At 44.6% G+C, this 17945-nt stretch overlaps 1 protein-coding gene across 1 annotated transcript in view; it reads left to right on the top strand.

Annotated features, from left to right (window-relative positions):
* The window catches only part of LOC124788324 (nucleoprotein TPR-like), a 393071-nt gene that overhangs the window by 342742 nt on the left and 32384 nt on the right, over nt 1-17945 (top strand). Inside the window, exons 24-26 of the mRNA XM_047255562.1 lie at nt 2497-2562; nt 8422-8742; nt 8862-9027. Of these exons, the coding sequence (XP_047111518.1) occupies nt 2497-2562; nt 8422-8742; nt 8862-9027 (553 nt within the window). The remainder of the gene's footprint in view (nt 1-2496; nt 2563-8421; nt 8743-8861; nt 9028-17945) is intronic.

Raw genomic sequence — 17945 nt, 5'->3', positions numbered from 1 at the left:
ATATACAGTAAAAGTAAAGATATCTGTTGGAAGTAATCATAACAGTACATGTTACACTTCATAGAAAATGTTGTGCTGTTATATGGGCCCACAAGGTTCAAATAATTTGGTATGTATGAGAATCTGTATTTCTGTGTGTGTTTTTCTGTTTCTGTATTTGTTTGATGGTAATTATAAATAGGGCCACAATTGTGTTAAGATCCTCATGTGTGTTGGCTCATATGTATTTTAAGCACTGAAGATGGTCATACAGTGACCGAAATCGATCTCTAAAATAAAGCATTTCAATTTTTAAGATCAACGCTGACATTTATCCCAAATATATTGTAGAAATAAGTTCCAACTTGACTAATCATTTCTGTCAAGGCTTCAGACTAATCATTTCTGTCAAGGCTTCACAATGGGGTTTCATGTTATGGTGCACAAGTCTGTAACAGATTGCTGTTTTAGATGTCAGGCAGGAAATTGAAAATATCCTTGGCTAGTCAAATGCATAAGCCAGATTAAGCCATTTAGAGGTGAAAAGAAAATGGAGGACAGTTGCTACTACCAGCATCATCTGGTGCACATTGTAATCTAGACTTATGTCCATGTCTTCTCATCTCTACGTATATACATTGATGTCTTTTGCTCTCTTCTGCCTGTAAGTTCGGGCTGCGAGATTCAGGATGTCGATTCCATCTTCAGTGTGCTGTGCAATGGCAGTGGTTTTCCACTCAGGTCAACAATCCATCGTGGTTGTGTGAAATACTGTCATCTTCCATTCTGGTACTTTTAATTTTTTGGCTCACCAGTCATCTTGAGGGCTCAAGTCAGTTTTGTCCACTATGGATGTAAAGTAGTGTCTAATTGTAGACTTGCACTACACCCTTGAGTCACATGAAACTATTATTATCAGATACTATACAGGATAATAAAACCAACAAACTGCAGGGATGGGTTCCTTAGGGTAAATTGAAAAAAGGTCCAATGGACTCTGTGTGTGTGTGTGTGTGTGTGTGTGTGTGTGTGTGTGTGGTGTGTGTGGGCGCGCGCGCGCGCACACACACACATTGTAAGTAAGTGGATATGCTGGGAGACATTCATACAAAATCCACCAAAGTACTGAAATAAAAAAAAGACAGAAAATTGATGCACCCAGAATGTCGTAAGTATCAACAGATTATTAGAACAACAACTAATAAGGATGAAATGTTGTTTGTTTTTCTGCCAAATGAAAATTTAATCTCTGCAACCAGATACATATGTATTTGTTTAAGTATGGGTATGATGTCATTAAATTGTGCTGTAGACAGAGCCCTCCTCTGGCCAAAGCTGTGTCCATTCTATCTGGAGTAATTTTCTTACAAATTTATTTCTGTATTGTATCACTGCCCAACTGAACTTCACACTGCAGACTACTCACTGCAGCATGTGCCTGTTCAAATTATTTACTGTTAGTGTTTCCTTGTTGGACTATTCCAACATATTTTCTATTGCTCCAAATTTTTCATAAGCACCAACAAAATGTTGACATTGGAAATTGACTCGTGTAGTTGTGCAAACAGAACAGGCACTCTAAGAATACAGTCTTCAGAAGTTTACATATCATTGTCATCTAACCAGACAAAGAAACAATATTGTAATTGTTTGATATAGTGCCTTTTTTTGTCTCATGTTTCCATTGAGGGGGAGGGAGATGTTTATGTAATGCAGGGAATATTCAGTAGAACCACGGCAAAGGACAGAAAAAGAAACAGCAGAAAAATGTAAGAAACGAGATACGCTTGAGAAGCATAATGTTAAGTGCTGTAAATATAATTTTCAGGAACAGATTTAAAAACATGTGGTATACAAGTGGAGGAACCACAAATCCAAGTGAACAAAATAATCACAATTCCTTGAATCATTACAAGCAATTATTGGAGAAATGGTGTTAACAGTGGATATAAATAAATCTGTAGTGTGTCAGTGTAATGCAGAAAAATGTGCAGATATGCCTCATTGTGGTTGAACAATTGTTTATATATTATGGATTAAGTGCCTGGTCATCATTCCCTTTCGCATCTACATTTTGGTTTTACTCGAAACAGTACCTTGTACATTTTATTAACTTGCTCTATAATCTTCCTTCCATATTGTCTCAAAAGTTAACCAAGGTACAAAAATTGAGACCTTATAAATCGAAAATTAATGACTAATCAATGCTAAATAAAAGTGCCTCCAAGTATTGTGAGAAGAAGGAAGTGAAAGTGAAGCAGTGGCTAGAGATGAAATGAGTTACATAAAGGTCCTCTAGAAGGGATAATAATAGTCTGCACTACGGACAATGTGGCTGATGGACCATTTCCATAGCTACATGCAGTTTGTGTTCATTTTATTTATTTAGTTTAAAGTAATGATTATTTTCCTTTCATTGTCATGATTTCAGTTCCATTCTAAATTATTCTGTTGCAACTAATATCTGGCTCTGCCTGTGTCTTTAATGGAACTTGATTTTTTTTCCTGGATTTAAAGGTTCGCTCTGAGGAAGATGATGTATGTCTTGTTGACCTAGCGGAAGAGGAAGATAATACTGCTCAGGTACGTTATGTTGTCAATAAGTTTGCAATAATTAATAGCAATGATAGTTTGATAGATGGAAAACCTCTAATAACCAGCAGCCAAAACAGAAACAATTTTTGTAGGTCTGATAGATCAATGCGTGTTTAAGAACACAGTTAAAACTTCAGCTTTCAGACAAAGCAGATGCTTGGAATTACAGATGATGCAGAGATTTTAAACAAGAAAAGAACAATTTAGACATTTGTCAGTAGAGCCACAAGGAGTAGGAAATAACTTGAAAGTAATAATAGATTCTCAGCCATAATTAATAATCCAGGCTGCTAATTGTAATTACTGCTGACAACTGATGTATCAGAGATGAGAACTAATTTCAAAAGAAATAAATAGGCAGAAATGGCAAAAAAGTGCATAAATTAAAACTGGATGGAATCAAGTGAAATATTGTGTCATCACAATATTATTATTAAGGGAAAGTATAATAAAAGGCTAGAAATAAAATATGAAATTAAATGATTAATAACCTACACTAATGAAAATCAAATACTGGAAAAGGGTTTAGGTGTTAGAAGGGAGACGATGCAGAATGTTTATCCTATGGAAGTAAACCTGTAAAAGGGAATGGAGAAACCATAAGGAAAAAGAGTAGCATAGACTAACAAGCAAATGGTCCAATAAGACATGTTGAAACCTACCCTGAAATTTTTTACACAATAAGAAGACAACGAAATATATGCACTGTCAAAATTTTAGCTTCTGAGAGACACTGCAAGTATTAAAAAAAAAAGAAGAAGAAGCTGAAAATTGCCAACTTTGTAGCGTGCCAGGCGGTGGTAGAAATGTATACCCCTGCTGACACTGTAGCAACTGTGCATGCACAACTAGGCACACAGAGCTGAGGTCAGTGGTATGTTTGTAAACAGGAAACACGGGACAGCCCAATCTTAATTTGCAATGGATGTTTCAGGTTACCATTCATTGATAGTTTCTTTGACACTGCAGTACACAGTCACTATTCTCTCGAATTAGCCACTCAAGTAACATCCATTACAAATCATAAGTTAATTTTGCAGTATTGTTAAGTATTGACAATACAGATAAAGCTGAATTAATATTTATTTTGCTTTCGTAAGGCATGCCTGCTAATAGTACCTTTTTTCTTTTCTTCCAGTTTCACAGTAATGTGGAATCCAGTTAACATTCTCAATTTAGCAATGATAACATACGAAAAACGTGATTTCTAACTGAAATGACCTGCCGCTCTTGTGGATGTACATGTGTGTCATTTGTTAGCTGATTTCCTTGACATTCTTTCAAGTGATATCGACATTTCGTTTGAAACTGTAGATACATTAGAAGAAATAGGAAATAACTGTGATGATTCCATGAATTGTGGTTCGGACGACATCAACTGCTCCAGTAACAGCTCTGAAGAAGAATACCTTCAGAGCCAGCTTTCAGCAACAAAGAAAAGGCAGTGAAATATTGGTTAAACAGAGGAGGAAAAAAATGCTTGAAGTTAAGCAGTGTGCAAAGGTGTTTTCGTTTCGTAAAATCGGAGCATGAACTGTACAAATGGAATAGTGAATTACATGAAATAAGAAATGTGCACCCAATGGAAACCCAAAACCATCTGAATGAAGACCTATATGAAAGAATTAGAACTGCTCGTGAGAGGCTATGCACCATTACCGTTGGGGATCTATGAGACTGGGCCTTCCGAATTGCATGCGACATGAACATTGCTAATTTTCAGACTTCACTGACCTGGCTATACAGGTTCAAGAAATTGTACAGAATAGAAAGTCACAAAATTACAAAGTTAACATGATGTAAACGTGTAGAGCAGCTGCCAGTGATAGACAGTGCTATAGAGAAATTCATAGCTGACGTAAAGACGAAACTTGCTGTTATCCATGCAGCTGCTGTTTATAATGCTGATCAGTCAGGTTTCATGAAAGAAATGCATGCACACCACACTTTATCATTTCGGTGTGAAAAGAAGACTGAGTGAATTCGTATATGATAATGCCAGTGATAAGTTTCAGTGGTGTACTGTTTCCACAGCTGTATATCTGTCTTCAAGAACTGCAATGCAAATTAGGACCAAAAATAAAAAAATAGACTGTTTAGTTGCGAAAATCTTGTACTCGATGTATCAAAATCTGGAAAAATGGGAAAGAATAATTTTCAGCATTTTGTTCGAAACGTATTCCTTCCAGCTGAGGAATTAATTCATTGCTTTTGTTCTATTCATGGTCTGGACATAATGATGCCTCTGTTTTTGTGGAAGACGACAAAAATCCATAGATATAATGTGGATTCCACCTGGAACTACTAGTGTGATTCAACCTTTCGATAAAGAATTTTTTCTACAGTGGAAAGCATTTTTCAGGAAATTATCAGACAACATAATTTCTGCTACATCTCTCTCATTTCAGGTTTATCAGCAGAACAGTATTCTTAAGCTCCAGTGATTTGTGCATTACCAGTTTTCTTTGCCACGCTTTACGAATTTGATCAAGTATGCCTGGTATGCAGTGCAGTATGCAGAACAATGGCCAGGACCATTTCCGACTCCATCCCAGTTCTGTCTAAATGAAACTACTGGTTACTGCAAAGTGCCTGACTGCATCAATTTTTCCTTTCTCCGGAGCGCCTGGTGCAAGAAAAATGTTTGTTTTTGTCATTCAGTAGAACTTCGCATTTTTGTGATGACTACAGGGAATAAACAAAGAACTATTTCACTGATAGTCTAATTTACAGTGCTCATTATTATAAGGAATGGCCTACAGGCACTGTTATAAAATGTAGTACTGCAAGACACAATTCATTTCAACAAATTACAAGTCCTGGTTGATGGAAGTCATCTGTGACATCAAACACTGCTGTGATTTTATTTTCTCTGCTAGCCACTTTTATTAGAATTTCATGTACAATAATTGAACTGTTGACATGAAGTGATTCAAAAAAAGGTTTCTATAGTTTAAGCCAGATTTTCACTAGAGCAGATGAGCTAACAAGCATGAGCAAAAGAGAATTCTGTCTGGTGCACCCGGTAGGCCTCTTGCATTTCTTTCAACTGGATGGCACTGCAGCTGCTTACATGTACCAAATCTTCCCCAGTTCTAATCGGAGAATGGAGACGAAGTTTTAACATGGAATCCGAACCACATAAGAATGCTCGGTTAAAAATCATATGAAAAAGTTGTGGTCTGAACAGGATTTGATTCCGCGCTCTCTGGATTATGAAGCAGTGCTTTGCCACTAGAACATCTTTGTTTTGCGAGTGGGAATGATCGTTAGACCTTACAAGGATAGTGGAAATGCCAGCTGTGTCACCTCTTTGCTCTACATTGGTAATTAGTGTTCTGTTTATAAATTTCCTCTCAATGGTAACGAGAAGCCAGGGAAAAATGGCAGTCGACATACTAGGTAAATTGTGACCAGTGCTAAGGAGAGGTGGAAATGCAATTCTGTGTAAAGTGCACGATCTCCATGCTTGTCATGCTTCCATACAAATTGAGAAACTGAAATTCTTCTTCCCTGCATCATTTTGCATATTCTGCCAAGAATAGTGCACTCGCCCTGCAAAGTAATCGTCACTGAATAGCAAAATTTCACATTGTGGCTCTTAACAAAATATAGTTGTATCCTGTATGCCGAATATTAGCTCAAAAAACTAATAATACAGCATTCACAGGCAGTGTTTCCCTTAGTATAAACGTTTCTACCCATATACAAGTGAATGGTAGTGAATTTTCTGCAAATGGTCATTCACACGTGTTCACTTCCATTCACTCCATTGTAAATCAGGTTTTAGGTGCTTAAAATTGGTGTCTGTGAAATCTGGATAATTCTGCTACACGACACTGCGTGGATCATTTGCCGAGTCGTGCGCTAGGCGGGCAGGGCTCTACAAACTGCTGTTATAGGCTGTTCTTCACGTGGCAAAAATGTGTTACTTCAGCATAGTTGCAGTGCCTCTTAGCAGTTAAAATTTTGGCAGTGCATTTCTTTCATTGTCTTCTTCCTGCGTAAAAAATTTCGGGGTAGGTTTTGACATGTCTTATTTGACCGTTCCCTTGCAAGACCAATCGACAATGAGAGTCATGTAAGTTACATCCTGCCTTCAGAATCTGGAAGCACCCACATCGTTTTTGTCAGGATAATATGATGCTTTAAGCAAGGATACAGTAACTCAGAGGTAATAAGCTTGGAGCAAAGTTTGTCTAACAAGAGAAGAATTCTGTACTAGAAAGTCAGATGGACTTGTCAAACTTGCCTCACAATCCATTAATTTTCATCAGTATTGTATTATTTTTTTCTGAGAAAGTGAAAGTGTCTTAATTCCACTTGAAATTTGTCAGATGATGATTGGTGTTGGAAATACAATACTTTTTAAAAATCACAGTCTCAATTCTACAACTTGATTGATACCATTATATCTGATTTTCAGTTCATTATGATGTGACATTTCTATTTTCAAGCCAAATCTGTATCTATATGAACCTCCACACAAATCATCTTATTGCTTACATTGTTAAAATCAGTTGTAAACTTCAACTTTCTCTGTTAATTCATTCACTTCTGTTGTGCACCTGTTGTTTGGTGTGTGTTGTTTGTGTAATAGATTCATTCATCATATTTCTTCTAAATTTCATTAATGTACTTCTTACATATGTCCTGTACCCCTATCACAAGTTCATAAGCTGAGCCACCTCATTCCAATTCTTGGGCACCTCTAACCACCTTATTCTTTCACTATATGGCAGGTTGTTAGCTGGGCTTTGTTTATCGTTTCTCAGAGTTCTGCAGGTACTGACATTAAAGCACTGCTATGTTTCACACAAATGAAAATGCAATTTTTATGAGACGGTTCTCTTGAGTCGTCATAACAAGAAATGTTCTTGTGGCATTAAACAGTCTTCCTCAAAACTCTCACTCTTTTGTTATGGGCAGTCATTTTGTTCTATCTTAAAAAATTGTTACCTCCAGGCTTCTTCCTTTAATTGTTGTAAAATTCACCGCCCTTTCTCTCAGTTTCTGCTCCTCTTCTGGTTCCATCTTTCTTCATTTTTATAGAAGAGGCTGTGCTATTTTTAACAGTCTGGCCTTATATCTTGTGGTGGGCTAGAGGCTCTAATCCCCACCCAGACACTCTGATTTAGATTTTCTGTGGTTTCTCTAAATAAATCGAGGCAAATGCTACCACCACCACCACCACCACCACCACCACCACCACCACCACCACCACCACCACCCATCAGCACCACTCCTCTCTACCATTCCGCTCTTGCAATCTCTTTCTTAAGTTAGCTCCTGATTTTCATCTACCTCCTCTGTTATTTGCTTGTTCTTGGTTTTAATCCCATATAATTTATTCATCTCCTTTTATTTTTAAGTTCACTTACTTTAGATGCATCTGTTTCTTGCTTGTTTTTAGGTTTAAGGTTATCTATGAAAATATAATTTCTTATCATTGAGCCATCAATCCTTTTTTCAGTTTGGAACCTCAAAGTTAGTTGCTACTGACTTGGCATACCTATTTCTGTAACTGAGTCCTTGGGCTTTAGATGCATCTAACACACTCTTCCAACTAGTTCCATATTGTGAATGGATTTGCATTTTGCAAATCAGGATTGATGTTAGCTGTTTCAGTGAAGTCCCGTATTACATTTTGGTACCATGTACCAATGTGCTTCACAATAGTGCTTATCTCTGAGATTTTAATTGAAGGCTTTGATCTTAGAAAGATTTTGGGAAGGGGGAAATATTTTGTTGGATAGAATTTGAAGTGAACTGCCGATTCATATGTCACATTAGGATCATATGAGTTGAAAGATCTCACTATATGAACGGGAAATATTTTTGCTCTAGGATACAGATGAACCAGAGTATCATGACCCACTATATACAAATGATACTGGTGCACCAGAGTACCAGGGAGAGGAGGACCCTGAATATCACACACCAGGAGACGATAGTCAGTATCAGGACCCAGCTGACAGTTCTGAGTACCAGGAACATGCTGGTGATCCACACTACCAGCATGTGGAAGAAGACAGCCAGTACCATCATCCAAATGGTGAAGCTGAATATGCTAGTGGAGACGAACACCAACCATATGTGTGTGGTGTGGAACCAGATTATGCAGAAGAGGATAATGAGGATGCATATGATTATGAAGAAGAATTTCAGGTAAATATTATAATTCATTTTATACACTCTTTGATTAGTAATTGAAATAATCTTTTTTCTCTTTATTTTACTTCATCGACTTTTTTATACTTAGAGAAACATTTAATTTTCATCCATAGGAAGCTGAAGAACAGGAAGACATTTTGCATCAGCATGAGCCCGCTGAACGTGAAACTGTCATGACTCTTACAAGAACCATTCCACCAGGGCAGCTGGAAGATGTTGAAGAGGAAGAAGAGGAAGAGGAAGATGATGATGTTGATGAGAATATAGTAACAGTCCTGGGTAAGCTCTAAGCACAAGAGTACTCTCTCTACCCCTCCCTCTCCCTCCCCCCTCCCTCTCTCTCTCCCCTCCCTCCCTCTCTCCCTCCTTCCTCCCAACCCTCTCTCTCCCCCTCCCCTCCCCCCTCCCCTCCCCCCTCCCCTCCCCCCTCCCCTCCCCCCCTCCTCCCTCCCCTCGCCCATCCCTCTCTCCCCCTCCCCTCCCCCATCCCTCCCCCATCCCTCTCTCCCCCTCCCCTCCCCCCCTCTCACCCCCTCCCCTCCCTCCTCCCCATCTCTTCCCCTCCCCTCCCTCTCTCCCCCTCCCCTCCCTCTCTCTCCCCCTCCCCTCCCTCTCTTTCCCCCTCCCCCTCCCTCCCTCCCCATCCCCCTTCCCCCCTCCCCCTCCCTCCCCCCCATCCCCCTTCCCCCTCCCTCCCCCTTCCCCCCTCCCTCCCCCTTCCCCCCTCTCTCCCCCTTTCCCCCCTCCCTCCCCCTTTCCCTCCCTCTCCCCTTTCCCTCTCTCCCTTCTTCCTCCCTCCCTCCCTTCTTCCTCCCTCCCTCCCTTCTTCCTCCCTCCCTCCCTTCTTCCTCCCTCCCTCCCTTCTTCCTCCCTCCCTCCCTTCTTCCTCCCTCCCTCCTTCCTCCCTCCCTCCTTCCTCCCTCCCTCCCTTCTTCCTCCCTCCCTCCACCCCCTCTCCCTCCCTCCACCCTTGTCCCCCTCCCTCCACCTTTGTCCCCCTCCCTCCACCCCTGTCCCCCTCCCTCCGCCCCTGTCCCCCCTCGTCCCCCCTCCTCCTCCATCCCCCTCCTCCTCTTCCCCCTCCACCTCTGCCTCCCCCTCCTTCACCAACCTCCTACCCTTGCCTTCCTTGAACTTTGGTACCCAGTATAGCATGAATTTTCACAAGTCTTTGGTAAAATTTTTTATGTATGTGAAACCAGATGTCTATGCACAGGTCATACAAATTCTTTAAATTAAAGGCTGGTAGTTTGTGGGTGTGTAGCTGGTGCCCAGGAGCATCTCTGTGTTTACCATAGGGTTAATATCAGACAAATTTGGTTGCCAAGACATCAATGTGAGTTCACTTTTCTAAAACCACTGTTGCACATTCTGGCCTTGAGACAATAAAAGCTATCCTTCTGGAAGATGCCATTGGTGTTGAATAAGACATCAAGCTCGAAGGGATGTAGATGGTACGCAATAATGGTCACATAGTCCACAGAGGGCAGTTTGTTATGGCCTTTCACCTAGGAATTAGCGTCTTGGAAATTGAAGTTGGTCACCTGTTTACATGCCACTGTCGTAAGCATCCACATAATTCAAAAACAGTGGCATTGGGGAAGGGATGGCACAGGTTGTGAAGCAGTTATTGCCTTCAATTACTGCCACAACTCCCATGAAAGTCCAGTGAATGTCACCGATAGCATATACTAAACCCCCTCCCGCTGACACACACACGCACACACACTCACAAACATTGTGTGACACAAGTTTTGAGCTGTCGTTTCATTGCAGACACTGTATCAGGACATGAGGCATGGCCATCCACCTGGTGTAACAAGATATGTGATTCACCTGATCAAGTGACAGACCACTCTTTATGATCCCATTCCTACTGCAATCATCATCGATGATGTCATTTGGTCAGCATGGGAAAACATGGGGTTTGTCTGCTGTGGAGCCCCATGTTCAACAGTGTGTACTGAATGGTATCTTCTGAAGCACTTGCACAAGCACAAGCATTGTACTAAGCAGAAACGTCTCCGACCTCCATGTCTGTGATGAGGTGTAGACATCCAACATCTTGTCGTCTGCTTGTGCTTTCATCATGTTCAACCACTGTCTACAGAATCTTATGACAGTTGCATCTGAAAAGGTGTAAATAATTTTTGAGTAAAGGATGCAACTTGTTGAATAGTGGAAGCATTGAGTTGTTGGCACAAAGAGTGAAAACTCTGCTAGCTTAATGCGTTAAGCCAAGATCCCATCACTATCCCCATGTCCTTGTGTGCTATTACTAAAAGTGTTAAACATGTTGGTCACACATTGTCAAGGACCCTCTCAGTTACTATAACCAACGAGGTTCTTTAATTGTAATAGCTTTTTGAAGTTAAAGACAGGCAGTTAGATATTCAGCCTCTCCAGTTGCACTAGTGGTAGTACGCTACTATCCTGTTATGCGGGAGGTCTACTGGCCAGTGATCAATGACTCCTTGAACACTAAAAGTAGCATGTCAGGCACTGGGAACCATTCCTCCCACCCCTCCAACCCCCTCCCAGCATTCCCTTTGTATGCCATTCACCTTACCAGCCTCAGTGACAGCAATCTGTGTTGAAGTTCAATACAGTCCTCTTTAATTTGACTTGAACAATTGCAGAGACACATTTATTCCACTGTACTTCAACGGACACAAATGACCACAATACTGGAAAGTGACTGACAAACTTTAGAAAGTCTGGCCCATTGTACATTTGTAGACTAAAAGTTAGCAAAACACTACAAAAGACGATACTGCACTTCTGAACTTCATTTATCAGAGTGGTTGCGTCAAGCTAGAACTTCTGTAATGGTTAACCTGGTCAACAATTTTCATCTCACAAATATTGTGAGGTGAATTGCAGAACGCTGTCAAATAACAATTGCTGAATTCAAATAGCAGACCCGTATTTGAAGGTGTTCATGTTAAGGTGTTTTTCTTTTCTTTTTTTTTTTTTTTTTAAAAAAAAAGAGAGAGAGAGAGAGAGAGAAGTCAACTACAGCTTATACGAATTTAAAACACAAGGTAATAGATAACTGAGCACTTTTCTTAGTTATTCTTATGTGTATGTGACAGTACTTGCTTTCTGACTTGATCATAATATCTGCTCTACTGTCTTAGTGTTCTTCTGCATTCTGTAGGTTCCCTACCTTTTCCATTCTTATACTCACACATCTTGAACATGCTTGATTGGAATAAAAAGAATTACCAACAAGTGTACGGGTCAGCTCTCCTCTGTCAGAAATAGAACCGGTAGAAAAATCCCAGATGCTTTGAGAGTCAAGAAATATATTGACCTATTTACAGCATTCACTTCAATCTTCAAAACTTCATTACTTAATGATGGTTTAAGAGGTTGCCACTTGTGTGACTATCACTGACTTTATCACTCAAAAGCAAGAACAGTATTCTGTCAGATTGTTGTTCTACTGCTTTAATAATGAACGTCTTTACAGTCATTTTATCATATCTTTCCATTGAGTGTCTGGATTCAGAAGCTGCTTTCAATGTCCACCAAGCTTTTAGTGCAGTAAATAGTTTCTGCAACTTTGGTTTAGTGACCTGACTTCATTATTTTGGTGGTGTGCCCCCTGCAGGTTCGGGGGTTAGAATAGGCCCGCGGTATTCCTGCCTGTCGTAAGAGGCGACTAAAAGGAGTCTCAAACTTTTCGGCCTTATATGATGGTCCCTTGTTGGGTTTGACTTCCATCTCTCAAAATTTTCCGAAGAGCGAGCCGATTGGGGAAGGGCTCCTTACTTGGTGCACAGTGTCCATCTTGCGTCAGACCTTTCACCAGCTTATCCGTCGTTGAATTGCAGTCCTACCCACTCTCCATCTCTTGGGCATCACTCCGTTTCTGCGTGCAGATTACACCTTGCACTGTGCGGTGCCTCTTTCTGCACTGACGGCGACCATGGGCCACATGTTACCTAACATCCAGCATGGTAGCCAGTCCGTTGTGGTGGGGCCACCATGTACCCTGTTGGTTGTAGCCCCCTGACAACACAGGGATCGCTCTACTGGTGCCTTCGCCATTAACTCCCCACGCATGCCAAGGAGTAGATGCCTATCCTCCTGGGGTATTGGGACTCCCGGCAATGGCCATCCTGCCAGGTAGCTCTTGCTGCGGCTGGGTGGCACCTGTGGGGAGGGCCCTTGGTCGGAGTAGGTGGCATCAGGGCAGATGACCCGCAATGAAGCGTGGTACGTCGTCTCCCGCTGGTGGCCAGCCACCAACAGTCTCTAAGCGTTCTCGGGCTCAATTTAATGCTCAGAAATACGATCCGAAAACGTTCCCCTACCTGGCCACATCGTGGGAGAAACGTAAGTCTCAGGATGGTAGTAGCAGTTATTCGCACTGATTCTTAGTTTGTACGGGAGCTGATGGGGAGTCTTTTCTCTCCACAAAGCCTCAGTTCTTCGTCGAGCATTTAGAGGACAAGTTTGGGGAGGTGGAGGGCTTGTCTAAAATGCGCTCTGGGTCAGTCCTGATACAAACGGCATCCTCTGCCCAGTCACGACGATTACTTGCTTGTGACAAGTTGGGGGATGTTACCGTTACGATCACACCCCATAAAAGTTTAAATATAGTCCAGGGAGTTATTTACCACAGGGATCTTTTTTTGCAGTCTGATGACGAGCTGCGCGCCAATTTAGAGCGCCAAGGTGTACATTTCGTCCGGCGCGTTCATCGTGGTCCAAAGGACAATCAGATTGCTACCGGTGCCTTCATCTTGGCCTTTGAGGGGGATACATTACCGGAAAAGGTCAAGGTGATTGCCTGCCGATGTGACGTCAAGCCCTATATCCCTCCCCCGATAAGGTGCTTTAAGTGCTGGAAGTTTGGCCATATGTCTTCCCGCTGCACTTCCAGCCTCACATGTCGCGATTGCGGACGCCCATCACATCCCAATACTCCATGTGCCCCGCCTCCCATCTGTGTCAACTGCCGGGAGCATCATTCACCTTGCTTGCCAGACTGCCGAATCTTCCAGAAAGAGCGTAAAATCATGGAATACAAGACCCTGGACCGACTGACCTATACTGAGGCCAAAAGGAAATACGACCAACTCCATCCTGTGAGAATGACATCTTCCTACGCCGCTGCTACAACACCTGGGCTAGCCCCATCAGTTTCTCGAATTCCGGCCGGATCGAAAAGTAGTACAACTCCTCCTGCCCCCTCGCCAGTGGGGGGCTCTACCCACCGGGTTGCTCCAGCGCCATCTATCTCAGGAGCAACACCATCCCACCCATCGTGGACGTCCGTCCCCGCTTCTAAGCCGGAGAAGTGTCCAGTTTCTTCGGCTTCTCACGCTCGCAAGGGGTCCCTTGGGTCCCTCCCTTCGCAGGTTTCCATCAGCGGGAAGGCTGACGACCGACAAAGGCGTAAGTGCCCACAATCAGCTGGCCATAGGGCTTCACGATCCTCCTCCATCCCGGAGATTGAATCGGTGAAGCCCTCCCAGTAAGCCCAAGGAACTCGCGGTGGCAGCCACCCCACCACAACCTTCCAGCTCTGCATCTGAGAACGAGGTGGAGATTCTGGCGTCCGCTGAGGACCTCGATCTCGCCAGTCCCTCAGACATCATGGATAGCACTAGCACAGGTGCTCAATCGGAGGTAGCAGGTGACCTAGCGGCGTAATCTGCCCTCCAAGTCCCATCACGCCTTTCGCAGTCATGGACAATACCATCCTCCAGTGGAACTGCAGCGGTTTCTTCCACCATCTAGCTGAGCTCCGACAACCTATCAGCCTTCACCCTTTCTTCTGTATTGCTCTTCAGGAAACTTGGTTTCCAGCAATGCGAATCCCTACCCTCCATGGCTATCGGGGTTATTATAAGAACCGGGCAGCTTATGAAAGGGTGTGTGGTGACGTCTGCATCTATGTCCTTAACTCTCTTCACAGCGAGTCTGTCCCTCTACAAACACATTTAGAGGCTGTCGCTGTTCGGGTGTGGACGCCACAGGCTGTTACCGTCTGCAGTCTTTACCTTCCACCGGATGGTGATGTCGCGCAGCATGACCTGGCTGCGCTGCTAGCCCAATTGCCGCCACCTTTCTTGTTACTGGGCAACTTCAATGCCCATAACCCTCTGTGGGGTGGGTTGGTGGCGACAGGTCGAGGCGCCACCATTGAGCATTTCTTGGCACAGCTCGATCTTTCGCTTTTAAACGATGGTTCCTCCACACACTTCAGCAGGGTGCATGGCACGTACTCCACCATCGACCTTTCGATCTGCAGCCCTAGCCTCTTACCGTCTGTCCAATGGAGAATGCATGACGACCTGTGTGGTAGTGACCACTTTCCGATCTTTCTGTCACTGCCACAGCGACACTCTTCTGGGCGCCCTAGCAGATGGGCTATGAATAAGGCTGACTGGGACTTGCTCTCCTCCACTGCCGCTATTGAGCCTCTCTCTAATGATGACATTGATGCGGTGGTTCAATCGGTCACCACCGGCATCGTTACTGCCGCCGAATCTGCCATTCCCTGTTTTTCTGGGTCCCCTCGGCGGCGGACTGTGCCTTGGTGGTCGCCTGAGATCGCCGACGCGATTAAAGATTGCTGGCGGGTGCTCCAGCGTCACAAGTGACATCCCTCCATAGACCACCTTACCGCCTTCAAACGGCTGCGTGTGCGAGCCTGCCTCCTTATCCGCCAAGGCAAGCGGGAGTGCTGGGAGTGGTATGTGTCCACCATTTGTCTCCATGTCTCTCCATCGCAGGTCTGGGCCAAGATTCGACTCCTCTATGGCTATCGAACCCCTGTCAGTGTCCCTGCACTCTCACTGAATGGAGCAGTTTGTACTGACTCCGACGTCATTGCAAACAGCTTGGCAGAGCATTTTGCTATGAGTTCCACTTCTGCGAATTACCCCCTGGCCTTCCGCTCCATTAAAGAGCGGATGAAATGTCGGAACCTTTCGCTTCGCACCCACCATCCAGAATCATACAATGTCCCAATCAGTGAGTGGGAATTTCGCAGTGCCTTAGCCGCTTGCCCTGATTTCTCTCCTGGGCCAGATGGCATCCACTGTCAGATGCTGAAACGCCTTTCAGTGGACTGCCAGCGACAGCTCCTCGACCTTTACAATCGTATTTGGGTCGAGGGTGAGTTTCCGTCGCAATGGCGGGAAAGTATTGTTATCCCCATTCTGAAACCAGGCAAGAACCCTTTGGAGGTGGACAGCTACCATCCCATTAGCCTCACCAACGTTCTTTGCAAGTTGCTTGAACGGATGGTGAGCCAGCAGTTGAACTGGGTACTGGAGTCTCGGGGCCTTCTGGCTCCATCTCAGGGTGGGTTCCGTAAAGGCCGCTCCATCGCCGACAATCTGGTGAGCCTGGAGTCGGCCATCCGTACTGCTTTTGCCTGCCATCAGCACCTGGTCGCTGTCTTTTTCGACATGCGGAAGGCGTACGATACGACATGGCGTCATCACATCCTTTGTACGCTTCATGGATGGGGACTTTGGGGCCCTCTGCCGATCTTTATCCGAAATTTTCTGTCATATCATACCTGCCGTGTGCAAGTCGTGGCATCCCATAGTTCCTCCCGAGTCCAGGAGAACGGGGTACCACAGGGATCTGTCCTCAGTGTCTGCCTGTTTTTGATTGCAATAGACTCGCATTCGGGAGAACGACGGTTCAATCCCGCGTCCGGCCATCCTGATTTAGGTTTTCTGTGATTTCCCTAAATCGCTCCAGGCAAATGCTGGGATGGTCCCTTCGAAAGGGCACGGCCGACTTCCTTCCCCATCCATCCCTAATCCAATGAGACTGATGACCTCGCTGTTTGGTCTCTTCTCCCAAAAACAATCCAATCCACTTAATTGCAATAAACGGGTTCGCTGCAGCGGTAGGAAATTCTGTCTCCGCTTCCCTGTATGCTGACGACTTCTGCCTTTACTACAGCTCTATTGGCATTGCAGCTGCTGAACGTCAGCTACAGGGTGCTATCTGTAAGGCGCAGTCTTGGGCTGTAGCTCCTGGGTTCCCGTTTTTGGTGGCCAAGACCTGCGTTATGCATTTCTGCCGGCGGCGCACTGTTCACCCGGAACCACAGCTTTATCTTGATGACAAACTTCTTGCTGTGGTGGAGACACACAGGTTTTTGGGTGTGGTTTTTGATGCCCGGTTGACTTGGCTGCCTCATATTCGGCAGCTTAAACAGATGTGTTGGCAGCATCTAAATGCTCTGTGATGCTTGAGCCACACCCGCTGGGGCGCCGACCGATCTACCCTGTTGCGGCTCTACCAGGCGTTAATCCAGTCCCGCCTGGATTATGGGAGCCTGGCTTATGGCTCAGCATCCCCATCTCCGTTGCGGGTGCTGGACCCTATCCTCCACAGTGGGATACGCCTTTCCACTGGTGCCTTCCGGGCCAGCCCTGTGGACAGCATCCTTGTGGAGGCAGGTGTCCCTCCACTGCGGTTACGGCGCCAACATTTGCTGGCCGCTTATACTGCCCATGTTTTCAGCTTGCCCGGGCGTCCTAACTATCGGCTACTATTCCCACAGTCGCACATCCATCTTCCGGAAAATCGGCCCAGGGCTGGACATACGATCACGGTCCGCGTCAGAGAGCTTCTCTCCAGGCTTGGGGCTTTACCTCTTCCGCCTCCTTTCCGGGCACCTCTGCGTACACCCCCGTGGTGTGTGCCTCGCCCTCGCCTTCAGCTGGAATTGGCACAGGGCCCGAAGGACCCAGTCCCTCCGGAGGCCTTCCGCTGCCGCTTTCTTTCCATCCTCGCAACATATCAGGTCTCTGGCATTGTTCACACTGACTGCTCAATGGTTGCTGGTCGAGTCGGTTATGCGCTAACTCTAGGGGACCATTCCGAACAACGTTCATTGCCGGCTGGCTGCAGCATTTACACTGCTGAGCTGGTCGCCATCTTTCGTATCCTAGAGTATATCCGCGCCTGCTCAGGTGATACCTTCGTGATCTGTAGCGATTCCCTGAGCGGTTTATCAGCTCTCGACCAGTGTTTCCCTCGTTCTTGTCTGGTGATGGCTATCCCGGAGTCCCTGCATACTCTTGCCCATTGCGGCCGCTCTGTGGTCTTTGTGTGGACCCCGGGCCATGTTGGGATACCCGGCAATGAAAATGTTGACCGTCTGGCGAAAGAGGCCACCAGTAACCCATCTCTGGATGTTGGCCTCCCAG

Source organism: Schistocerca piceifrons, chromosome 3 (assembly GCF_021461385.2).
Source record: "Schistocerca piceifrons isolate TAMUIC-IGC-003096 chromosome 3, iqSchPice1.1, whole genome shotgun sequence".
Classification (NCBI taxonomy): domain Eukaryota; kingdom Metazoa; phylum Arthropoda; class Insecta; order Orthoptera; family Acrididae; genus Schistocerca; species Schistocerca piceifrons.
The sequence above is the reverse complement of the archived record's forward strand: the minus strand, read 5'-3'. Positions and strand labels throughout refer to the sequence as shown.